Source organism: Pseudochaenichthys georgianus, chromosome 9 (assembly GCF_902827115.2).
Source record: "Pseudochaenichthys georgianus chromosome 9, fPseGeo1.2, whole genome shotgun sequence".
NCBI lineage: Eukaryota > Metazoa > Chordata > Actinopteri > Perciformes > Channichthyidae > Pseudochaenichthys > Pseudochaenichthys georgianus.
Window position 1 is genome coordinate 3,053,495 of NC_047511.1, and position 27,037 is coordinate 3,080,531.

General features: G+C 40.7%; 1 protein-coding gene across 2 annotated transcripts; it reads right to left on the bottom strand.

The window, feature by feature from the left end:
- Positions 1 to 248: 248 nt before the first annotated feature.
- lrrc2 (leucine rich repeat containing 2) lies at positions 249 to 27,037 on the bottom strand. 2 transcript variants are annotated; one of them, XM_034090386.2, is made up of 10 exons: positions 26,928 to 27,037; positions 24,490 to 24,629; positions 22,751 to 22,866; positions 19,868 to 19,932; positions 19,641 to 19,797; positions 18,656 to 18,792; positions 14,582 to 14,727; positions 13,590 to 13,742; positions 11,109 to 11,287; positions 249 to 1,682 (listed from the first exon to the last, which is right to left on the bottom strand). In XM_034090386.2, exons 2-10 carry the CDS (start codon positions 24,624 to 24,626, stop codon positions 1,633 to 1,635), a joined length of 1,140 nt encoding a protein of 379 aa, XP_033946277.1. In that variant the 5' UTR covers positions 24,627 to 24,629; positions 26,928 to 27,037; the 3' UTR covers positions 249 to 1,632. The 2 variants fall into 2 exon arrangements, with proteins under 2 accessions (XP_033946277.1, XP_033946276.1); XM_034090385.2 differs by having other exon boundaries at positions 19,868 to 19,938.

The following is a 27,037-nucleotide window of genomic DNA, read 5'->3' on the forward strand; positions in this document are numbered from 1 at the left end:
CTTAGCTTACAGTTAACTTAGAGGAATGTGAACATCAAACCTTTCTAATAAATATATATACATATATAGTTTTTTAGTTAACACATTTTTAACATTAAGTTGAATGTTGCTTGCTTCCATAAATATATAATGAATTATAACATTAGTTTTACATTTGGGTAAATTCATATTTGCTTCAAAACAATCAGATGTTTAAGAAATGTTAAATCTTTCTTGCAGTTATTAAAAAAACGACAAGGTGCACAAAGAACGTTTCCACAAACATGTATTACATCTGGAAAATGCATCGGAATAACAACTGAAAAACACACTTCTTAATCAAAGCCTCACACACAATGATCACTTATACAACTAATATCAAATAAAAAAAGTTTTTGTAGTTATTTTGGAGAAGCCGATGGGAATAAATTCATTAATGTGTTTGCTGCTATTTTTATTATAAATAATAAATAGATGTTTTGATGTCACTGTTTGGTCACATTTACACCTTCAACCATAACATCTAGTTTATCCCAAATATCATTTACAATACTAACAATACCAACACTGGTTTACGGTGACATTTAGTGGGGTATTGTCACAATGTTTTTGGGAACATTGATTTTGGAATGATGAGTTATTTATTTTTTAAAAGCAGAAAATCTTTTAAAAACTCTCAAACATGACATTTATTTCAGCAGCAATTCATGAAATAAATGTACTCTCTGTATACCTAAATGTGTGTTTCAAAAACATGATAATGTGACAGAATTCTTATTTTAACATAACAAGCTTGTTGTATCAATTACGAGTCTTTACTTCTTTCTATTTTATCTAAAAATGTAACTTTTAAAACATTGAATTATCATACATGTTGGGGCTTTCTCTCTCCTGTAGTGCTTTGTATAGTTCTTCAGTGTTCTTGTGCTTCTGCAGCATTGGCCTCCTTTTTGTGCTTCCGTAACTTGATGACATCACTATAGAACACTTGAGCTTATATTGGCTAGCGCTCCAACACATTGAACGTGATATGGCTAAGGGGTGGGCCGTCTCTAAGCAGTTAACCAATCACAGAGCCGGCCAGCTAACCAATCAGAGCAGACTGGGCTCTGGTTTCAGACAGAGGGTCAAAAGAGGTGCTGCAGCACAGGCCGTATGAGACACATAAAGAGCTTTTTGAACATTAAAGCATGGAGACATGTCCCAGTAGAGACACTACATACTGATATACACCTGGACATCAGCAGGAGAGGACTCTTTAAAGTAGAGACACTACATACTGATATACACCTGGACATCAGCAGGAGAGGACTCTTTAAAGTAGACACACTACATACTGATATACACCTGAACATCAGCAGGAGAGGACTCTTTAAAGTAGAGACACTATATACTGATATACACATGAACACCAGCAGAATATGGCCCCTTTCATAATCATATCCTCTTTGACACCCTCTGAGAGAAACACCGAAACTTCGGAGCTTGAGGCAGGAAGTTAGCGAAATAGCGTATCGTTAGCTAATGTATTTCATTAGCATGAAATGACGTAAAGTGACTGAACGTAATGTGAATATAAAGAGCACCCTCCAATGATCTTCAATTCACTCACATGGTGACAGACTGTCAGCTTCATCTTCCTCCTCCTCTCCCTCACAGCAGGCAGGAGATGGAGACTTTGGTGGTAGATTCAGGGACGGTTTCTGGTGTAGGACAAACAACGAATCAGCTGATTTATGAGATCATCTGCCGTCAATTTAAACTGAACTTAAACGTTAAAATGAGATTTAAAACATTTGGAGCTACTGAAACACTCAAATGTATACACAATGTAAAATTAGAAATGAAAAAGAAAATTACACAATTTACAACACATCCTGTACCAGTTCTGAGAGCAATGTATATATTGCACATTTATTAACGGCATATGTATTGCACATAGTTGGTATTTAACAACAAGGGGTGTTATAGCATAGTCTAAGTTGTTATATGTGTAGGGGTCTACTACGGTGGCTGAGAAGTGCAAAAGAAAATTAAAAAGTGTGAAACACTTTAACAAAGCTTGAGACAAATTTACATTTTATAAAACGAAATTACATTTGCGAAACGCTCACAAGAACTGAGACACATTTATAAGTCCCGAAACACCTGATTATTACGCCTTATTATTAGTTTTATGAAGGAGATGTCTGGTGTGTGTGTGTGTGTGTGTGTGTGTGGTGTGTGTGTGTGTGTGTGTGTGTGTGTGTGTGTGTGTGTGTGTGTGTGTGTGTGTGTGTGGTGTGTGTGTGTGGTGTGTGTGTGTGTGTGTGTGTGTGTGTGCGTGCACTCCGACAGCACTGAGCACTACATCGAGATTAAGATTAAACACATGTATTTCATTTGTGAACACACACATTACATATGGAGTTGGCCAGATGTGTGTACATTTCTGTTCATGGTCAGCTCGCCCACTCTGTTCTGATGAGTCAACCACCGTTACAGCGGAACATCAGTGATTATGTGTTACAATGGCGTTAGCAACCAGAACATGACACCAGTAATGACAAACAGATGGGAATGCTGCGTGGGGTCTGGGTGTCGTGTTGGCGGGACGTGCGGGGCTCGCTGCTCCGCTCTTTGAGGCTCGAGGAGCAGACAGTGTGAGCTGGATTACTGGTGTCGTTTCCTGGTTGCTGCGTGGGGTCTGGGAGACTGCGAAACACCGCGGAACTCAGCCTGAGCACACACACTCACAGCCTGAGTGTGTGTGTGTGTGTGTGTGTGTGTGTGTGTGTGTGTGTGTGTGTGTGTGTGTGTGTGTGTGGCCCGAGCGAGCGAGAGGGAGACCTTACGTGCATTGTTGTTGTTGTTAGCATCTGGTGCTAGCTAGCTGCGCTAACGGATATAAGGAGCTGTTTAAATGAAAACAGAGGAGCGACATTTCGCCACAACTGCGCCGAGCACTTGACTTTATGCAGGAAGCAGACAGTGGGACATTGTACGAGAAGTCAGCACACTCAGCACGGATAGTGCAACATGATTGCAGCGTCCAGGCAGCTCCCGTTCGAGCATATGCCTTGAGTTGCACATAGCTCCAACGATCCATCACACACACACACACACACACACACACACACACACACACACACACACACACACACACACACACACACACACACACACACACACACACACACACACACACACACACACACACACACACACGCAGGGCCGGCCCTCGGCATAGGCAGTATAGGCGAATGCTAAGGGCGCATCAACCCATAGGGGGCGCCGAAAATTGAAAAAAAAGAAGTTAGAAATAAAAAAAATATATATTTTTTTTATTTCATAACAACACAATTTCCCGATTTTGGATCAACAAAGTAAATCTTATTATCTTATACTAACAGAACTACGCCTATATTGCGTACAGCACCCATAAACTATGGCACACCCCCCCCCCCCCCAAAATCAAGTTGAACTGCCCCAGTCCCAGCAAGTGAAATTGTTCTTTTTTTGAAATAATGGTTTTAGTGTGCAATTATAGGTTTTAATTTTGTATTTGTATTCATTTAAAATAAATCAAACTCCCAAAAAACGTACACAGCTTCTGTGTGCTTTTATTAACATTGGAATTTACTGTGTAAGCGGCCGCGGGGGGGAGAGCTTTAGAGAGCTCTCTCCTGAAAGACTGAGAGGCTCTGATAACCTCAGCTCAGTGAGGTAAAGGCACACCTTTATATGATCATTATAGTTATAAAAAAATAAGAGAACAGGTGAAAAACAGGTATAAAATACTGACGGTACAAAAAAGTTGTTATTAATAAACAAGAATACAGTTTGAAAGGAGAGTGATTTGTAAAATATCCATAAAGAAAAAGAAAATCTGCTTACAGTTCTGTTTCATCTGGGTGTTGAGAGATGTATCAATAGATCTCCTAATGTTGCTCTCAAAGTGCAACAGATTGATGCTTTTAACTTCAATATTAAAAAAAAGTCTTCCCGGGGGTAATAAACGTTAGCATAAAGCATATTTGTCCACTCATATGTTGATAAGAGTATTAAAAACTTGAAACATATTCCTCTAAGATACATTTAGAACAGATCAAAAATGTGCGATTAATTTGCGATTAATCGCGATTAACTATTTTAATCGCGATTAATCGCATGATTGTCCATAGAGGCATTTAGCTGAACACATTTCCACTCAAATGACCACACAATCATTTTGTGTATTAATTCAAACGAAGCACTGTGTGTGTGTGTGTGTGTGTGTGTGTGTGTGTGTGTGTGTGTGTGTGTGTGCGTGCGTGCGCGGAGCTTCACGGAGCACCGCGGCTGAGAAAAGATAACGCCGGGATTCCACCGGGTCCGTCTGCGCACCAGGAGCGTCTGCGCTGTGTTACGGCTGCACCGCGGCGTTCGCGAAGATCGCGGCCACTCTAGTCAATGGGTGCTGTTCCACCAGACGCAACGTTTTGAAACGCGCCTGGTGACACCAGGCGCATTTCAAAACGTTGCGGAAGCGGAGCGTCGTGTGTGCAGCCTCGCAGTTGTTGTTGATTTTGGAATATTTCCTGGATATTTGTACTTCTACAAGTAAGTAGGCTACGTAGTTAAATGGTTTATGTTTGTGTCTGTTTAAATCGGGTTTATTGTTGTTATTTCCTATGTTGTTGTGTTGTAGACTACAGACACAGTTAATAATAATTGTAATATTCCAGTTATAAACGACATGAATCAAAGATGTGTTGCTGTATTTTAGTGGTAAAAAATATGCATTCATCATCATAATTTACGGTGGCCCTGAAGTGCAAGACACCACAGCATTTCAGAAAACACTACAGCATTTCACAAAACACCACAGCATTTCAGAAAACGCTACAGCATTTCACAAAACACCACAGCATTTCAGAAAACACCACAGCATTTCACAAAACACTACAGCATTTCACAAAACACCACAGCATTTCAGAAAACACCACAGCATTTCACAAAACACCACAGCATTTCACAAAACACCACAGCATTTCAGAAAACACCACAGCATTTCACATTGGACGGAAAGGGTATTCCTTTAGGGAGAACACTTCTTGTTTGTGATTGGACAGAGCCAGCCAGAGAAGCACTGCTGTGATTGGTTGTTTTTGCTGCCAGTCAAGACATGACGCTTCGTGATTGGTCAACACCCGACAGCGAAATATGTCCCAACCATGGTCCCAACACATCAGCCGTTAGCACACACTCAGATCTCACAGCTCCTCATATCTGTTCAGAAACTGGACAAAAGTTAAACATGTACAAACCACAGACTGTCTATGTCATGGCGAATACAGTCGCTGCTTTATTTATGTCTGTATGATGTTGTTGTGTGGACGGAGCAGCTACAGGTTAGTTTAGCCTGATGAATCCGATTCAGAAAACACGCATTTTAAAAGCTTTTCGCCTGCCGTCTTGTTTGCAGACTTGTCAAAGCGTTAATTCATGGTTTTTACTAACTGCTATCAGTATGTAGTTACTTCGGCATCATTTTGAAACGTCTATTACAATTAAATCACGGTCAAATATGTTCATTTTGTTGTAGGATTTACATGGAGATACGCCCCGTCCCCTCTCCAGCGCCTCTTGTTTGAATGACAGCATTGACAGGAGCAAACACAGCTGACAGCCGCGGTTAAACTTGAGCGATTAGAGCGATGCGAATATTGGGTGGTCTACCATAGTATTTACATGGAGATAAGCCCCTTAAAAACCATGAGTTAATAAAGCATTAATTCTGTATTTACTCCTGTCATTCAAACAAGACGCTGGAGAGGGGGCGGGCCGTATCTCCATGTAAATCCTATCGGAATCGGATCCATCAGGCTAAACTAACCTGCTGCTCCGTCCACGCTCACAACAACGTCATACAGACATAAATAAAGCAGCGACTGTATTCACCATGACATAGACAGTCTGTGGTTTGTACATGTTTAACTTGTGTCCAGTTTCTGAACAGATATGAGGAGCTGTGAGCTCTGAGTGTGTGCTAACAGCTAAGCTAACGGCTGATGTGTTGGGCTAATCACAAGCGTCATTTCTTGACTGGCAGCAAAAACAACCAATCACAGCAGTGCTTCTCTGGCTGGCTCTGTCCAATCACAAACAAGAAGTGTTCTCCCTAAAGGAATACCCTTTCCGTCCAATGTGAAATGCTGTGGTGTTTTCTGAAATGCTGCGGCATTTTCTGAAATGCTGTGGCGTTTTCTGTAATGCTGTGGTGTTTTGTGAAATGCTGTGGCGTTTTGTGAAATGCTGTAGTGTTTTGTGAAATGCTGTGGTGTTTTGTGAAATGCTGTGGCGTTTTCTGTAATGCTGTAGTGTTTTGTGAAATGCTGTGGTGTTTTGTGAAATGCTATATATATATAATTGACAGTGCCTGTAAACCGGAGGAGAACGCTGCAGTATTCTCCTACTTGAAAGACGGTGGTGGGGGGGAGGAGAAGGAGCCGGTTTTGGGTGCACCCGGTGCACCCCCTCAACCAGCAAAGCAGACAACAAGGTGATTTTCATCACTTCCTGCCTGCGCCGCGCTGTGCCGCTTCAAAAATAGGATTCATCCTATATTTTAGAAATTCCTTGCGGCGAAGAGCTTCTGGGACGCGCCGCTGGTGGAACAGCACCCATTGACTAGAGTGGCCGCGATCTTTGCGAACGCCGCGTCGCAGCCGTAACGCAACGCAGACGCTCCTGGTGCGTTTAGGGGGTTACGGGTCCGTCTGCGCCGCGTTACGGGTCCGTCTGCGCCGCGTTACGGCTGCGCCACAGTTTTGTTCCGACCTCCTCCAGCATCAAACCCCACCGGGTGCGTTTCATCAGCGGAGCGTCTTGCGTGCCGGCTCGCAGTTCTTGTTGATTTGACCATATTTCCTGGACAGGCTACTTTGTACAGACAAAGTTAATAATAATTGTAATAAACGACATGAATCAAAGATGTGTTGCTGTATTACTAGACACCAAAGAAGGTGTTCTCAACAGAGCAGGAGATGCTTTTGAGAGACTACCTGATGGAGGCAGCTGATTTATATTATGGTCTCAGCTCAAAGGAGGTAGGTCTACATAATTAAGGTAGAAGCACCTCTCAGAGAACAGTTTAATCCTTCACAGAGGACGATGCTGTGTGTGTTATCTGTTATCCTGTTCATTGCTCATTGTTTGTTGGAGGATGTGTGAAACCCCATTCAAATCTTGTTGCCTTAGAATTTGACAGCTTTCCCTATTTGTTGTCATGTAGTGTGAAAAAGGTAACCATTATTAACATGTTACAACCGTGCCTGGCATGTGTTACAACTGTCCCTGTACACAAGGACAGTTGTAACAGTTAAGTTTTTTAAAAAAAAATACATTTTCCAACCTGTACTTATTTCATAAAAACATCTTAAATACATTGTTTCAGTAGCTGACATATTGATAATGTATAATATAGCAAAATGGCTATCCTATTGTAAATGTTTTTTTACTTATTGGGAAAAACCCAAAAAGTGTTGCAACTGTCCCCGGTCTCCCCTATTTATTATAAACGTTAGTCCTTAACATCTATCACTGTGTATATCACCATTCAAACATCTTTTAGAAGTTGAACAAACCCCACACAGCTCAGTGAAATGTTGACTTTATTTGATCATTTCAGTAAAAACTAACGTTCATATCTCTCTTTGATTATAATACTGATGAACGTTCAGAACAAAGCACTTTGGCAACTTACCACCTACGTTTTAAAATGCTTAATAATCACCGTAACTTTCATGATATCATTTCTCCGTCATAATCGGTTGTTTCCGGCCGACTGTTGTGTGACGGCAAATACTGCGGCTGCAAGGCATTGTGGGGCAGCATTTTCTCCTCTCCTTTCGGTTAGGGAGGTCCAGTGGTTCCTAAGCTAAAGGAGGTTATAAAGGAAGTTTGAAACCTCCTTTCCTATCATCTCTAGAGAATTCGAACGGCACTTATCATGGCTGCCACTGAGGGACTTCCGGGTCATTTCACTCCGTTAGGCAACACACTCTCACTCCCTAAGCGTCCAATAACGACGTTTGGTCAGTGTCCGTGGCGTCCAATTGTGACGCTCCTAGGCTCCTTCAGCGTCATAAAGGGACGCAAATAGCTTTCAACTGATTGCAATGTATTCCCATCTGCGTCGGGATTTGACGCTCATGGAAGCACGGCATTCGTTTATGTCGGCTGCCCTTAAAGGTAATGTGAGCGTCCATTCCCAGGAGTAAAGGATGGCAGACGACACTACACTACCCAGAATCCCCAGCTATCGTTTGGACTACACCATGTGCTCTTGACAAACCCCGTGATAGTCCTCAAGCTCTGTGATTGGAGAGTGTGCTCCGAGGGTTACGGAGCCTCGAACAGCACTTGAAATGGGATGGAACCACGGCAGACTGTCCAAAACTGGATTTGAACGGGTCCACCGCGTCCCCCCTCCCCCACCTCGTCCCCAGAACTACACATGCTGGCTATTCTGTTTCGCAACATGTTCTCTATGGCACGTCTCTACTGGGATTTGTAGTTTTAAAAGACGTTTTCGTATTTCCCATAATAAGAAGTTGCCAGTATTAAACTGTGTACATCCCTGGAGGTTTAGGGGACAGGAAACACTCACATTTAAAACATATAATTAATAAATGGGTGATAATTGCTTGTGCCCATTATGGGCAGCATTAATATATATACCCACATGCCAGCTAAGGTCAGAAGAGCTTTATTTAACAGCTGGTCTTATGTGTGTGACCCCTGTGATAACATTACATTACATTACATTAATTGATAAGCCTGAAACATGCACTTGTCAAGGTTCAGAGGCACATTTTGCAAATATGGCAGTAGCCATCGATCATCTTAAGATAAGATATACTTTATTGATCCCAAGTTGGAACATTTGCGTTACATCAGCATGTGTAACAGTTAAATATGCAGTTGTGTTTATTTGAAAATCATTTAGTATAATCACACAAATTCTGTGTTTTATATTCAACAATTCTGTGTTCTTTATGTATTGATTGTTCAATACCTGACAAGGCCGGAGATGAAATATCTACATACATCTTATAAGAGTCTAATACATTATGTATAATATCAGTTAAAATAAGTGCTTCAACATAGTTAACATTGCTGGAGGTATGCACACATATTGATAGATGTCTCGTAATGCACTATTGAGGAACCTGCGACCCAAGTTTTTCATTCAGTGCAGAACTACACCATAGTTGTGTAGGCCTATATGATGTCAATCAACCTTAGAAAATCATGAAATCTTGAAAGGGATGTGCAAAATAGTCATTATATACAGTCTTTAATTAACTATTAGTAGAGAATAACGAGTAATGAATATACTTTATAGGGATCGTATTAATATCTAATAATACAAATCATTAAATTCAATAACATGCTTTAACCACCAGGTGTCCCTTGATATCAGCTGTGCACCTTTATGGTGTAAATACAGCCTATCTACCAATTGGATCAAATATAAAAGTGAGCCGAATTAGTGTTGATACTGCAAGGAGACGTATTGTGTGAAAATAAATGTAAGATGTTGTTTAATGGCTGATATATCTATGATCCACGTCACGTTTCCAGTTCCTCATGTTTGTCTTCTCATCAGGGCTCTATAAATACAGAACTACGGCAGATATGTAATATGTAATGCAGCCGAACCGTGTATTACAATGCCGTTATGTGATGACTTTCAAAGAGAAAAGCAAGCACACCCGGAATAAAGTGTTATTATTATTTTTTTTTAAATGTTTTCGGTCTGTTAATGACGATGTGCTGTGAGATGTGAGACTGGAATTGCACAGGGGGGAAATAACGTAGGCTATCTTTAGATGCGGATTTTGTTAAACTAATATGTTTAGGCTGTGGACCAACACTATACATTGACGGGAAAGGGGGTAGCAATAAAGATAACACCATTAAACAGTTACACAACATAACAGGAATAATATCGATAGCAGCGTCCCTAGCAACCACCTTGGTAACAATGAAAATGTCGCGATTTCCTGAAGTAATCTTCGTAATAACTAGCAAACTAAAGATCATGTACATCCACTGCACACATAATCTGAAATAACAACTCATATTTCTCGCATAAAATGACATCAACACGCATTTTAATGGCCAAACTAACTTTAAAATAGGCATTTTCTACCAAGAATAAAACGAATTTCGGCCATGTTTTCTTTTTCTGCAGGGAGAAATTTGAAGATCATGTGACATAGACGCTGGGGATTCTGGGTAGTGTAGTGTCTTCTGCCATCCTTTACTCAGAAAACATATTTGTTTCTCCGAATCGAAGGGGGAAAATACAAAAGCATTGCACACAATTTAAACCAATCAATGTTGTGTAATTAACAAAGATAATCTGGTGTTTTTTAGTCGATGAGTAGTGCAGATATCACTGTAAAATCAATCGACAGTAAGAGGAGTACTTACTTCCGGGTGTACAATTCGCCATTATCCAATGGGAATGGACGCTCACATTGCCTTTAAGGGCAGCCGGCATAAACGAATGCCGTGCTTCCATGAGCGTCAAATCCCGACGGAGATGGGAATACATTGCAATCAGTTGAAAGCTATTTGCGTCCCTTTATGACGCTGAAGGAGCCTAGGAGCGTCACAATTGGACGCCACAGACACTGACCAAACGTCGCTATTGGACGCTTAGGGAGTGAGAGTGTGTTGCGTTAGGAAGGTTCCTCAGCTAAATGGACTATTCGACTGCAGCCCTAGTGTGTTTGTGCGGAGCTCCGCGGATTGGTCCATTTGGTCGGCGTTACGTCAGTATGCCCCGGAAGAAAAAAATGGAAAAAGAAAAATCTCTAATGAGGCGTTCTGGGGCAGCATAGACACGTGTTAGAGTTTTACTCGCTACAGGGTGTACTTTGAAGGTTTGTGACTCTGCAGGAAAAGCTACTTAACACACAAGGGGACGGGTGATAACCGGAAAAGCATATGATGGGACCTTTAAGATGCCACGTACGAATAAACTAAACAGAGAAAAATGCATTAAGCATCAATATACAGTTTTAAAGATATAAGAAAATGTATTATTTTAGCTGGAGTTTACCTGATAATAATAAATGCATCTTTCCTCTCACCTCTGTCCTTCAGCGAGTCGACGTACAGCTCGATGAACTCCTTCTCTCCGCTGTCCTTCTTCACCTCCTCCTCCCTCGGCTCTCTCCACCTGTTCTTCTCCTTCTTCTTCTTCTTCTTCTCCTCCTCCTCTTTCTTCTTCTTCTCTGCAGTCGCACGGTTGTCGCAAAGTCTGATAAACCTGAGAACAGTTTCATAACATGAGCAAAACACTTTCAAAGCTTCATTCCTGTGATCCAAGCATTCCAGAAGCTCGGTCCAGTTGTTCTAAAGCCAACCTCTGATCACGGTTTGAAACATTCTGCTTCTATACACAGTAGCTGCCATGTATCCTCAAGAACAATAAGTTGTTCACTGTGGTCCAAAAACATCTGCCAGCTCTGCCTGTTTGTGTGTAGTTTGTGTACTTGATGTCTGTGTGATTGTGTACTTGATGTTAGTATAGTTTGTGTACTTGATGTCTGTGTGATTGTGTACTTGATGTTAGTTGTTTGTGTACTTGATGTCTGTGTGATTGTGTACTTGATGTTAGTTGTTTGTGTACTTGATGTCTGTGTGATTGTGTACTTGATGTTAGTATAGTTTGTGTACTTGATGTCTGTGTGATTGTGTACTTGATGTTAGTGTTGTTTCAGAAATTGATGTAGTGTAGTTTGTGTACTTGATGTTGGTGTTTGTGTACTTAATGTTGGTGTGTGTGTACTTGATGTTGGTTTTGTTTGTCTGTGTAGTTTGTGTACTGGATGTAGTGTAGTTTGTGTACTACTGGATGTTGGTGTTGTTTGTGTACTTGATGTTGGTGTTTGTGTACTGGATGTAGTGTAGTTTGTGTACTGGATGTTGGTGTTAGTGTACTTGATGTTTGTGTACTTGATGTTGGTGTTGTTTGTGTACTTGATGTTGGTGTTGTTTGTGTACTTGATGTTGGTGTTGTTTGTGTACTTGATGTTGGTGTTGTTTGTGTACTTGATGTTGGTGTTGTTTGTGTACTGGACGTAGTGTAGTTTGTTTTCTTGGTGTCAGTGTTTTTTGTGTACTTAGTGTCAGTGTGTTTTGTGTACTTGGTGTATGTGTGTTTTGTGTACTTGGTGTCAGTGGGTTTTGTGTACTTGGTGTCAGTGTGTTTTGTGTACTTGGTGTATGTGTGTTTTGTGTACTTGGTGTCAGTGGGTTTTGTGTACTTGGTGTCAGTGTGTTTTGTGTACTTGGTGTCAGTGTGTTTTGTGTACTTGGTGTCAGTGTGTTTTGTGTACTTGGTGCAGTGTTGTAGTCAAGTCACCAATTCACGAGTCCAAGTCACCCTCAAGTCACCACTCTTCGAGTCCGAGTCCAAGTCCGAGTCACCAAGGGAGAGTCGTAGTCGACTCCGAGTCCAAGTCCGAGTCACCCAAGGAGTGTCCAAGTCGAGTCCGAGTCATCATTACCTGTGTTCGAGTCCGAGTCCAATTCCGAGTCACTTAAGAAGAGTCCAAGTCAAGTCCGAGTCACAAGTCTTCATGTATTAATCTTCGTGGATATATGTTTTGAAATGTAGCTGCTCCTCTACATTGCTGTTATCCTGTCTATTGAACTGCTGTGAAGCGAGTTTGGCTACAATTCTTGTAATAGGTGCTATACAAATATAAAGCTTATTTCTAATATTAATATTATTATTATATATAAATAAACTATATTTAAAATGAGTTACCTTTTAGAGAAGTGATTATATTTGTATGCCAATATTTTCCTATGGTAAAGTTTTCGTTTTGCACTTTTATTTTGATAGTAATAAGATCGGGACTTTTATTTTGAAGGAACTTTTACGGGTTAAATCAGTTTATGATAAAGATTTATCCCCAGAAAGCACATGGCTACATTCTGCATGTTAAGTAGCCATGTGCTTTCGTTATCGGCTGAATCTTTATTTATTGATTAGATCACGTTACTCTGATGATAGTGTTCAAGACAGCCTATATGTCTGAACTGGATCCTTAGAGTAATGTGTTACGGAGCCTTCTCTTCTATATTGTTTCCACATAACGAGCATTTTTCGCTGCTCTTTTCCAATGTGGAAGCAGAATGTGTGAAAGCATACAGCACGATGCGGGGTGTGTCTGTAGACATCTCTAGACTGGAATAGCGGGGCCCAGTACGTGAACTCGCCATACAGGATAGAGGACATCAGACTCCAGAGAAAATGTGCTCGAGTCCGAGTCCAAGTCGGAGCGTCAATGTACGAGTCGAGTCCAAGTCATCCTGTGCGAGAATTCACGAGTCCAAGTCCGAGTCGCGTCAATCAGTGCGCGAGTCCGAGTCGAGTCACGAGTCCCGAAAATCGGCACTCAAGTCCGACTCGAGTCCGAGTCCAGGACTCGAGTACTCCATCTCTGACTTGGTGTCAGTGTGTTTTGTGTACTTGGTGTCAGTGTTTTGTGTACTGGATGTCTTCGTAGTGTTTGTACTTGGTGTCTGTGTGGACTGAGGATGTGTGTGTTTTTCTCTACTTGATCTCGGGGTTCCTGCACAGTCTGGTCGGGATGGAGTTGAGCTCGTCGCCGCTGACGACGATCATCTTGAGCGTTGAGATGTTGGTGAGACAGTGAGGAAGATAAGTCAGGTTGTTCTTATGGAGGAACAGGGTGACCAGCTGCTCCAACCTAGACAGACACACACACACACACACACACACACACACACACACACACACACACACACACACACACACACACACACACACACACACACACACACACACACACACACACACACACACACACACACCACACACACACACACACACACACACACACACACACACACACACACACACACACACACACACAGTGCTTCGTTTTAATTAATACACAAAATGATTGTGTGGTCATTTGAGTGGAAATGTGTTCAGCTAAATGCAGAACTAACTTCACTGAGTAAGAAGTCTCGTTCTGATTTCTAAAGGTGGTTTGTGTGTGGCTTTTATTCAAGTCAACTACATATTTTATATATATATATATATACATGTGTTAGAGTGACAAGTCAAAATAGAAGGAAGGAAAAGAGACACTTTTTAACTATTCTGGAAATAAATATAAAAGATCAGTAAAACACTGACATAAAAGTATTTTTTTGCACATCTTAATGATTTCGAAATATGAGTTGAATTCATTGCTAACAACAACTGTAATGAAAAAAAAGTTGACTTTAATTCAATGTATTATGTGAACACATTTCACATAACTGTATTAGGTTAGTTGAAAGCAATACAATTAAGCTGAAGCTAAAATGTGTATTTAAACTGAATAATATTGCTTTCAACTAACCTAATACAGTTATGTCAATCGGTTAAAACGGTTGATATAACCCATTTAATTAAAATCAACGTTTCAGTTATTTCAGTGTCAGCTTTGAAGACACTTCTGATAAAAGTAAAGAGACATTCCCAGTGGATGTCCAGGATCATGTTGCTCAGAGTAATCAGATTCCAGGTGGTGGTCACCTGTCCATGTCCTGCGGCAGGTCGCCCAGGCGGTTGTGGCTCAGGTCCAGCAGCTGCAGAGCGCTCATCCTCAGAGCACAGATGGGGATGGATCTGAAGCAGTTCTCTGCGATGTCCAGGTGAAGCAGCTGCTTCAGGCTGCTCAGCTGACACAGTGACATCACCGTCAACGCACAACCAACACTCACCCAGACATGATGACAAATGAAGCTCCGAACAATCCCTGTATTGACTTTTTAACTGATTGATAGCAGTGATGTAAAGTAACTAAGTGCATTTACTAAAGTACAATTTTGAGGTACTTGTACTTTAATTGAGTATTTCCATTGTATGCTACTTTATACTTCCACCCCACTACAATTCAGTGGTAAATCATGTAATTTGACTCCACTACATGTATTTAATCCCTTTAGCTACTTCACAGATGTGGATGAATGATGTGAAATATAACCAAGTGTTAAATCAGACTTTAGTTCCACCTGGAGTAAATCCACCAGCTACCCTGCAGTCTACAAAGTCCTTCAGACTAGCTGCACCTTCACCAGCTTTGAGAACACTTTCATGATCAATCATTATAAAACATATCATATATATTATTCTGAGATGGACCAATCTGCACAACGACTACTTTTACTGTTGGTACTTTAAATATATTTTGATTTGAGAAACATTTTGACTGCAGGACTTTTACTTGTAACAGAGTATTCCTACACTCTGGTACTTGTACTTTTACTCGAGTACAAGATCTGAGTACATTGAAAAAACTGAAACATTGACAGCTATTAGACAGCTATATGCCATACATTTTTGCACACATTCACAGTAAATAATGTATTCAGTATGATAGCTGTCTAACAGAAGTTAAATCTATTTCTCATTTCTGACAATGTACTTAACCCCAAATAAAAGAACCCAATAAAAAGAGTTGTTAAATAATAGTGAAGTCACGTTGTAATAACAATAACTCATCTCTCTCTCTCGTTTTATTTTTGAGCTTTGCCAAAAGCCACTGTGTCAATGTTGTCCTACTTGGATTGCCGTCCGGAGTTGTCCAATATGGCGGACCATCGCGCACATGCGCACTGCAGATCGGGCAGAGCTGCAGATCGGGTAGTGACAGACACTATCAACTAACCTAATAGAGTGGTGAAGTCACGGCCATCTACTTCCTGTCCATGGGACCTTATTTCGGAAAAATTATGTATTGAAGTCAATGGAGAGAGAAAACGTATATTTCGATCCCGTTTGAATTGTGCCACAAATTACACATGATGTTTGTCAATCTTAAAACATAATTTCCATGTCAAAAAAGTCACAGTTTGTCGTAAAACTGTTGAAATATAAGACGCATCTAGAAAGACTACAAATCCCAGAGTCGCGTAAGTGATGTCATAACTGATGTCACAATTGTTTTCCTCCACTAAATATAAGAGATAGCTAAGATAAGACAACTTTAAAAAGATGCCTATGTGCTTAGTACCAGGTTGTTATCATACCAGCAATGGATCGTGCTCGTTCTTTCGCTTCCCGTCTGATGAAAGGACCAGGAGTGGCTGGATCAAGTTAGCTACCTAGCTAGTAGCAAGTACGTTAGTTAGCATTACAGCCTTGTCATTTTTATTAGCCTTAACATGAAGTAACATTAAGTAACCCAAAATGTTAAACAGTAAGAGTAGTAGTCATATTTCGTGAACCCTTTGAAGAGTACTGTCATACCGGTGTGATCATTCTATAATACACCATTTAAGCCCGGGGGAGAAATGCTAACGCTACATTAGCATCGGTGATCTGTTCTACTTCATGCTATCTGCACAAATGGTTGACATTAAACATTAAAAAGACCAGGCAGTTCAGAGAGAATCAAAGGCAGGCAGGCAGGCAGCTTTGCATGACATTCTTCTGGATGTGTTTCATTGTGGTGATAGTGAGGGTAGTCAATCGTTTTGTTGACAAGACAGTAGTGACGGCCATCTTGGTGACGTGTGTTGTTGTGCAAGACCAAAGATGTAGTTCATTCATTTTCACACAAACAAATGTGTTACTTCACAGTTTTACGACACATTTTTTTTTTTTTTACTGGCAAAATTATCTTTTAAATGGACAAACATCATATGTGTAATTCGTGGCACAATTAAAACGGGATCGAAAGATAATCTTTCTCTCTCCATTGACTTCAATACATAATCTTTCCGAAATAAGGTCCCATGGAGGTCCACCGGAAAGGGAGGGACTTCGCCACTCAATAGAGAACCGCAGTGATAAAACCCAGATGTAAACTCCTTCCGGTTCCTTCGACAAAAATGCAATGCAATTTCTCCATAGGATTTTGGAAAATAGCTCGAAATAAGGTCTGTGGTTGAGACACATTTAAGAAAAGGATCACGTTTCATCAACGTTATGCTATAAATGAACTACAGCAGGGTCGCTGCTTCAACGTCACGCCGACTTGAGATCCATATTCAAAACTACAGATTCTAAATTGTACAAGTTGAAGTGTTTGTTTGAACAGTTTGCAGGAGTCAGGGACTTGCTTTCAAGCAGAACAGGGCAAACAAACTTAGCGGGAGTGTTTACGTGTTCGGTGTAATGACGTACAACGGCCTCGACAACTTCTGTAGTCCTATTCAGCCACTTGGTAACAACCATCGTTTTTCAGACACGTAAACTCTTCAAATCAGTGGGGTCACTGCTGATGTATTTAATGTCGTAGAACAAAACGTGATCTGTCTCTTCAATTTGTGACAAACACAGACCTTATTTCAAGCTATTTTCCAAAATCCTATGGAGTAATTGCATTGCTTTTTGTCGAAAGGAACTGGAAGTGGTAAAAATGCTAACTTACTTCCGGGTTTTAGGACGCGTCACTGTGGTTCTCTATACAGTTATGTGAAATCTGTTGACATCATACATTTAATTAAAGTAAACATTTCGTTTTTTTCAATGTTTTTCTTCCACCTCTGATTGATAGCATAACACATTATGTACATAAACAAATAGTAGTGAAGGGTTTGATGTACATGTACCACTCATGGCTGTGCTGTAAATATGAAGCTTAAGCAAGTTAGCCGAACAAAAGCAGGGTAAAGGGGTGAAAGCCATCCTGATGCTGTTCTGTTTCCAACATACATCTACCTCTAAAGCTCACTAGTCGGTTTTGGTTGCGTTTCCACTTGGCGTAGTACCGGCTAGCGGGTACTATTTCACAGTTTTTCTGGCCCCATAAAATCGAGGTTCTTAGCGGGCCAACAACCAGGCTGAGTCGGACTGAGTATGCTAAACTAGAGAGAGAGAGAATCGCTGGCAAGGGGCTACAACTACAACAAAATGAACATATTTGACCGTGATTTAATTGTAATACACGTTTCTAAATGATGCCGAAGTAACAACATACTGATACCGGTTAGTAAAAACCATGAATTAATGCTTTGACAAGTCTGCAGACAGACGGCAGGCGAAAACCTTTTAAAATGCGTGTTTTCTAAATGGAGATTGGCTAAACTAACGCAGTATATTCTCCGACCGTCCACACTTACAACAACGGCCTATAGACATAAATAAACCAGCGACTGTATTCTCCATAACACAGACAGTCTGCGGTTTGTACTTGTTTAACTTTTGTCTAGTTTCTGAACAGATATGAGGAGCTGTGAGCTCTGAGTGCTAACAGCTAACGGCTGTGGTTCGCATTGAAGATGACGTCACGGCTCCGCCTACACTGCGTTACTATAGTTACTGCCCCAGCTACTAAACTGTAATGGAAACGCAGCATAAAGTGAGCCAGTCCTAACAAGGCCTAACTATACCGTACTAAGCCGAGCGAGGCCCTGCAGTGGAAATGCGCCATAATTAACATGGTATATCTGATACTGTTTAATCTGCACAGAAACTAAAGTGCAAAAACGATCATGACTTTTTGATGGAACGAAACATCAAACTCCCATGAACGCGTGAAGACATTTGTTTTAACGAAATGTTAAGGTAATCTTTTAGTGTCTGAAAGAAGAAGGGGTTCACTGTCTGGAGAAGTTGTTTTTTTAGCTATGCACGCCTATAAATGCATCCTCCTGGCCTCACCTCGAACGGCAGCTCGGACAGGTTGTGGTTTCCGGTGAGTTCGAGTCTCTTCAGGTTCTCACAGTCTCCAAGTTCTGGCGGAACTTGGGACAGACGGTTGTAGCTGACGTTTAATTCCCTCAAACCCGTCAATTTACCTGAGGACAGAAGAGACTGTTTCACCAAGTTATGAAATGGCTTTTCTTTCCTCACCTGTCCTTGTTCTCACCTGTCAAAACACTGTTCCTCTATCAAATGCTACAAACAACGCTTAAGACCATTTATCTGCTGCTTTGTAGCTGTGTATTTGATATCCATGTATCCATGTTGTATCACCTTATTTATTGTGTTTTGTTTCGGTCACAGTGACGTTCAACATCTCTATTGCATAGGAATCAATGCAGGTGTCAAAATCAATATCCCCCTCACTAACACAAGCACTAACCCATCAGTGGCGAACCGTCAGGGCCTTCAAGGGGTGTGTGTGTCTACAGAGGTCCAGTTGTGATATGACACTGTTCGCCACTGATATACATACACTTTCCACAATAATTTCCTTTCTTTTTGAACATTTAATTGTTGTTTTGTTGTTGTTGTATTTATTTATTTATTTGGTTGCCATCACTGTTGAATCCCTATTCTTTTAAATAATTTGCCTTTTCTGCCAAATCCTGCAAAGTACATTATTTGCTTTCTGTTATGTTTGTGTATTTTAAAATTATGCACTAAACTAAAACGTTGACTTTAATTAAATGTATCATGTCAACAGATTTCACATAACTGTATTAGGTTAGTTGAAAGCAATAATATCAAGTTTAAATGAAAAATAATAGGTTCAACTTAATATTATTGCTTTCAACTAACTTAATGAAGTTATGTGAAATGTGTTGACATTTAATTAAAGTCAACATTTCAGTTTCACACACAACTGCAGGTATGCAGGATGGCGCTGAAATCAGATCTCTCTCTGAAAATGATCCATGTTGAAAAACGTGTTTGATCTCACCGATCTCAGGAGGCAGCTCAGCGATGGTGTTCTGTGGGATCTGGAGCACGGAGAGCTGGGTGAACAGAGCCAGGTACTCAGGCAGCCGGCAGATCCTCGTCCCCCTGACGTGCCACTCTTTGAGGTACGTCATCCACTGCAGCTCCCTGGGGAAGTCCTGAACAAATATTCACTTATTAACAGGTTTTATTACCTTTCAGACATTGTGGAATGTATTTCCAGCTTACCATCCACTGTTCACCGTCCAGCTGGAAGATCAGCCTGCTCTGCTCCGGATCTCTCTGATCCTGCTCTGCTTCTGACAGATAAACAACAGAAAGTAAAACACAACAACATCATTTAAGCAATATACCTGTTTACCTGTGTACACCTGTATGTCAGTCATGTTTACCTGTGTACACCTGTATGTCAGTCATGTTTACCTGTGTACATCTGAATGTCAGTCATGTTTACCTGTGTACACTTGTATGTCAGTCATGTTTACCTGTGTATACTTGTATGTCAGTCATGTTTACCTGTGTACACCTGTATGTCAGTCATGTTTACCTGTGTACACCTGTATGTCAGTCATGTTTACCTGTGTACATCTGAATGTCAGTCATGTTTACCTGTGTACACTTGTATGTCAGTCATGTTTACCTGTGTACACCTGTATGTCAGTCATGTTTACCTGTGTACACCTGTATGTCAGTTAGTGTTTCACGGTGTACCGATACTTGAAAGGTACCGTGATACCCTGCCGTTAAAAACGTTACGATTACTCCGTTTCATTAGTATCGGTACTTTAAGAATGACGGGGGAAAGTACCCGTTTTAATAAGAGCCGTGTGTGTTCAGCGCTCTGCTTCCACTCCCTGCACTGCAGCGTGCCTGCAGTCCCGCCCCTCTCAAGCACGCTCTAAGTGCCTCCCCTCTCTCGTGCACGCGGCAGCTGCCAGAGCACGTGAGAAAGCGAGAAGCATGGCTGCAAGTGGGAGTGAATCAGGCGCTGCGCCTCGGCTTGTTGACAAAAAAGACGCCAGAAGCGAAATGTGGAAGTATTTGAGCGATATCTCTGACAGTGAGGGCAAGCCTACGGACACCACGAGGCCTGTCTGTGAGACATGTTTTAGATCCCTGCAGACCAAGGGAGCCAACACATCAGACTTGGCTAAGCACCTCGCCGACCGGCATCCAGAGCTGTTTAAAGCATTTAAAGACAGACAGGTTAGCGAATGTGATAGATAACATCATTACATCATGCTCAAGCCCATGCCCTCAAATCTAAGTCAAACCAGTGAAATGTATTTTGTGACAAATTAACGTTTTCGTAGTTTGCCGAGGCAATTAATGGCAATGATAAGTGTCTAATGTGGCTATCTTTTTAGCTAACTTACCAATGTGGTTCTGGTGTGAAATAAAGCACAACGTTTTTTTTTTTTAAAGTATCGAAAAATAATCGGAATCACAATTCTTGACTTGGTATCGAAACCAATATGTTGGTATCGTGACAACACTAATGTCAGTCATGTTTACCTGTGTACATCTGAATGTCAGTCATATTTACCTGTGTACACTTCACTTGTATGTCAGTCATGTTTACCTGTGTACATCTGAATGTCAGTCATATTTACCTGTGTACACTTCACTTGTATGTCAGTCATATTTACCTGTGTACACTTCACTTGTATGTCAGTCATGTTTACCTGTGTACACTTCACTTGTATGTCAGTCATGTTTACCTGTGTACACTTCACTTGTATGTCAGTCATGTTTACCTGTGTACACCTGTATGTCAGTCATGTTTACCTGTGTACACTTCACTTGTATGTCAGTCATGTTTACCTGTGTACACCTGTATGTCAGTCATGTTTACCTGTGTACACTTCACTTGTATGTCAGTCATGTTTACCTGTGTACACCTGTATGTCAGTCATGTTTACCTGTGTACACTTCACTTGTATGTCAGTCATGTTTACCTGTGTACACCTGTATGTCAGTCATGTTTACCTGTGTACACTTCACTTGTATGTCAGTCATGTTTACCTGTGTACATCTGTATGTCAGTCATGTTTACCTGTGTACACCTGTATGTCAGTCATGTTTACCTGTGTACACCTGTATGCCAGTCATGTTTACCTGTGTACACCTGTACCAGTCATGTTTGAAATCTATATATCTATCATGTTTACCTGTGTAATGCTGTTCATCAGTCCTGTTTAGTGTTTACCTGTACACAGTTTATTAGTCATTTATTCGTCAATTACTTACTTGTGTACACCATTTAATTAGTAATGTACTTTATATATCAGTCATGTTTACGTTGTTATACCTGTAAATCAGTGATGTTTACCTGTGTAGTGCTATGCATAAATTATGTTTACTTCAGTACACCTGTATACCAGTCATGTGTACCTGTGTATACTTGTATATAATATGTTTAGTGTTGTATATTGGTAATGTTAGGTCTACATTGTTATACCTGTATATAAGCAATGTTTGCTTGTGTACACCATTGTTTATAACAATGTAGACCTAATGTAGACCTAACCAATATACAACACTAAACATATGATATACAAGTATACACAGGTAAACATGACAGGTGTATCGGTTAACAAGAGTGAAATACAGGTGTACACAACTAAACATGACTCATATACAAGTATAACAATGTAAACATGACCTATATACAGTGTAGGTGTATGCAGGTAAACATCACTGATATGTTTACGTATGTATACATGTATATCAGTCATGTTTAGCTGTGTACACCTGTATATTAGTCTATGTTTAGCTGTGTACACCTGTATATCAGTCATGTTTAGCTGTGTACACCTGTATATCAGTCTATGTTTAGCTGTGTACACCTGTATATTAGTCTATGTTTAGCTGTGTACACCTGTATATCGGTCATGTTTAGCTGTGTACACCTGTATATCAGTCTATGTTTAGCTGTGTACACCTGTATATTAGTCTATGTTTAGCTGTGTACACCTGTATATCAGTCATGTTTAGCTGTGTACACCTGTATATCGGTCATGTTTAGCTGTGTACACCTGTATATCGGTCATGTTTAGCTGTGTACACCTGTATATCGGTCATGTTTAGCTGTGTACATCAGGGAGTCACCTGTGCAGGGTTGTGTCTCAGTCAGGGCAGATCTCTCCAGGTAGTGATGCAGCAGGTTGAGTGCCTTGGTCTGCAGGCTCTTACAGTAGATGCGATACTGCCACTGTTGGTCGATCCTAGACACAGAGACGTGTCAACAAAGCATCCGCTGGTTCATATCAGATTATATTTCAGAGACCTGACGTTCATTTTCCAAACTCATGACCTTCTTTTGAACCGCAGCACTGATGTTCTGGTATAATTAGCAATCTGTGTGTTCATGTGACTAAAGTCAGCCCTGACCTCTTGGTTATGACTCACAACAGTCAGCTGTGTCTGAGTGTGTGTCCGACAGTTGGTTCAAAGCTGGGTGGAGATTTGGGAACTGTAACATTGTAGACTAATGTAAGACCCCTTTTCCATCTTACTTGTTTGAGTTTTTTATTAAGACCTGATTATAATGTTGTATTGTATGTTGTATGTTGGCAATATGTCAACTTTGACCAAGCTGTTGTTGTGTTACACATCTGTGTCACTACTTTTATACGTCTTTCTATCATGTAAACTTACCTGAAAATACACAAGCACATCACTGCAACGTGGCTGCCTACTTTCGGATCATTCTAATACAAAATGCCTTAATCTCTTCTGCATTGCACCGATAGAACCCCCGAGCTGCCCTCAGTGCTGCTGCGTGAGCTTGACTCCTTTGAACTATCATCTGACCTACTGAAGTTGGCATTGTACATGAACATATTTCAGAAAATTACAGTTTAATTGAATACAACTAAATATAAAGGGCTTTTACAATATTGAGTTTCGAGTCCATTATCTTTCCTTTGCTAGGCCCAATATTACTCTGTCACTGTCCATATCATATAACATTAATAATGTCAATTTGTGTATGAGATATCGATGAAGAATGTTCATTATTGCCTCAGTACAGCGCAACACATTGACGAAGCGTGCAAACACCTTGAACACCTCATAGGGAAAAGCTTACACTCAGATGTGCATGATTGGGATGGACTGTGTATGGAAAGAGAGGGACTGGAGGTTCAAGAACACCTGAGGCGGTAGGTACCGCAGACACATCACCGAGGACATTAAGGGGTCAACAAAGGCCTTGCCGGAGCAGGGACTCTGCGGCCAGAGTGGGGGCCAACCTTTCCCAGACGAAAAATGGTGACTTATCAGAATCAGAATTGATCCCTGGGTAACTCTGGTCTTGGTTTACTTTTTTGTTAAGGTACATAGAGTTTTTCATCTTGCCCTATACAGCCCTTCAGCAAGACTGCAAAGGGCAAATGTGTCTTTGCATGTACGGATGCCAGGAGGTTCTTATTACGGATAAGGGACTACAATACTGCCATGAATTTGAAAGGTTTTCCAAAGATTTTGACTTCACATGCTGGACTTGCTGCCCTACATGACTCGTAGTAGGCTATCTTAAAAGTAGAAAAGGCTTTAAAGGGGAGTGTACAGCAAACAGGGCCACGGCCCTGACATAAGGGACTTGACCCAGAGGATGGGAAGGAGCAGGATCTGGACCCTGGTCCCTTCTTCATCAGGACAGGTAGAACCAGAGTGGCTAGATCACCAGTCATGCACAGATGATAATGCATGTGTTTGATTGTTCCTTCTTGAAATGTGTGTATTGAAAGCAGCGTTTCTAACGCTTCTGAATACTGCTTTCACTGTAACTAAACCATAACTGAAAGTGAAAGCTGACATGTTTTGTACATCCTCAATCATCTTACTTGGGAAGGGCACTTTGCTCGATCCTCTCCTGCTCCTTCTTCTGTGTATGTCTGTGCTTCTTCACCCGGACCTCCCACATCCCTCTGATCAGAGAGACGTCGCTGACCGGGACGTCCACCTTCCTCCCCAGAGCCATCTCCTGGAAAGAACCAAGGAGAAGAAGGAGAACATTGAAAGAACTCACGGTTTAGTTTAGTTGAAAGCAATAATATTAAGTTCAGATAAAAAAATGTAGGTTCAACTTAATATTATTTCTTTCAACATATACAGTTATGGGAAATGTGTTGACATAATACGTTTAAGTCAGTGTTTAATTTTTTCAGTAAAGGAAAATAAAAATAACTGTTCAGCAATATTGTTTTTTTTAACTTGACATTTGAAAAAGAAAATCAGGAAATAAAACACCATCATCGATTCTTAAGTCCTCTATGCATTGTTTATTTAAAATATATATTTAAAATATTATTTTTACCAAACATACTGAAGTATGTTTCAGTTAAGATATACTTCTTATTATGTCCCTTGCAGGGGTTTATAAAATAAATGCAATTATTAGAAAAAGTTACAGGAACATGACTTACATATTATTTCCAATTCATTTATGGCATCATTATTCAAAAAGTACACATTTTACAAAGAAATTGCCCTCAGATATATATGTTTGTTGTAAATCCTTTATTTAGCCTTGACATAGTTAAGTGGTTATACTTAAAGAAACTTAAAGAAATACTTAATCATTTGGTAAGGCAAATACACTTTCTGTTCAGTTATTCTGCTCACTGTCTGATGAGGAGATTAATTGAGGATAATGGTCTAAAACATGAAAATGTATTGATTTATGTATAGCTTTTATTTGGGTTATTGTTTTGGTCTAATTGGTGTACAAAATGCAGGTCTAAGCATTTGTTAGCAACGCTGGAGACCTCAGTTCACTCCCTGTCACAAGAGCTTTTATTTTGAAAGAACGTCTGAACTTTTGGCTTAGCCATAGCAACCCTTCTGTCCCACAGGGATCTCCATCACTGCCATGCAGATGATATTCAACTGTACCTCTTACTTAACCCTCAAACTGAGGCAAAAAGTCAAATTCAAGCATTAGTGAGTTCACACATTTTGTTTAACACTGCAATGACTCTTATCATTAATATATTACTGAATGGGCATACCAGGCCTTTAGCTACAAATGTCACTCAAAGAGACACGTACCAAAAGACTGAAAATGACCCCAAAGAAACATAAAGGACTACAAATAGACAGAAAAGGACTACACAAATCAAATTAATTGGTCTTAAAGAGACAGAAAAGAAATCATAAAGACGTACAATTACCACATTCAAACATACCATGACCAAAAAGAAGGACACTGTGTTGACAAAAAAACACAAAATGACTACAGAGAGATGAACAGCCTGTTCCCAGTGCCCCCTTCTCTCATACTCCACCCATTGTCTAATAGTCCACAGGTGACTAGATCAGAAAGGATACCTCTTACCCCCTAATCCCACCAGGAGCGTCTGTGCTGCGCTACGCCTGCAGCGTTTTTAGCGATCGCGGCCACTCTAGTCAATGGGTGCTATTCCACCAGACCCGCTGCGCCGCGCTGCGCGCAGACGCTTCCAGTGGGATCGGGGGGGTAGCATACTAAAGGTTAGCATAAAACACTGACCCATTCATAGATATTGAATGAAATGCTAACATGCTTAATATGAGGATACCAAGAGATGAAGGAGGTAAACTCAACTTCCCATGATTCCTCAGTGTCAACTGGGTGGAATTTCATGCTGTTGAACTTTTTCAATTTAACTCCATGGAATATAACAAAAAGTGTATCTCGAGCCGGTTTCTCAAATGTACCTAAGTTTCAGAAACCGGCTCGAGTGCACTAACATTTGAAAGTACACAGCCGAAAAGAATCCGCCCCTTCCTTCAGACTTCCTTACAGAGCACCTCCTCCAACACACATGAACGCGTACACGACGTCAGCAGACTGGTGAAAGTGGCCGCCTGTTGCTGGCGAGTCATTGAAGTACTGCTGCAATGCACGCCCAATGACGGCACGCCCAATGAGGGCACGAGATACATTTGTGCATGCACGAGATGGAAGGCTGACATACAAGGCGGAAATCCATTGGTTGTACTTTTTACAGCACCACGGCTTCCACAGATGACGTTTTTTTATGGATTTTTTGTCAAAGCACTTCAGATATCCATTGCTATCGGGATGTTGAGAGCATTCCATGGAATATAACAAAAAGTGTATCTCGAGCCGGTTTCTGAAACTTACCTACCCCACCTTTAAAGTGACATGTTTCCTGTTTATTATTCAGAGTCCAGTTTGAATATTGTATAATATCATAATTATATAAAATAGTATCCCTGTGAGAATGTATACCAACATACCACTGAGATAAAAAGAAAACATATTGTGTTTCCATACCTGTGAGTTCCTGTGAAAGTCCGGTTGTCTGCTTGTTTACTGAGATCTGACAGTGTGTGTGTGTGTGTGTGTGTGTGTGTGTGTGTGTGTGTGTGTGTGTGTGTGTGTGT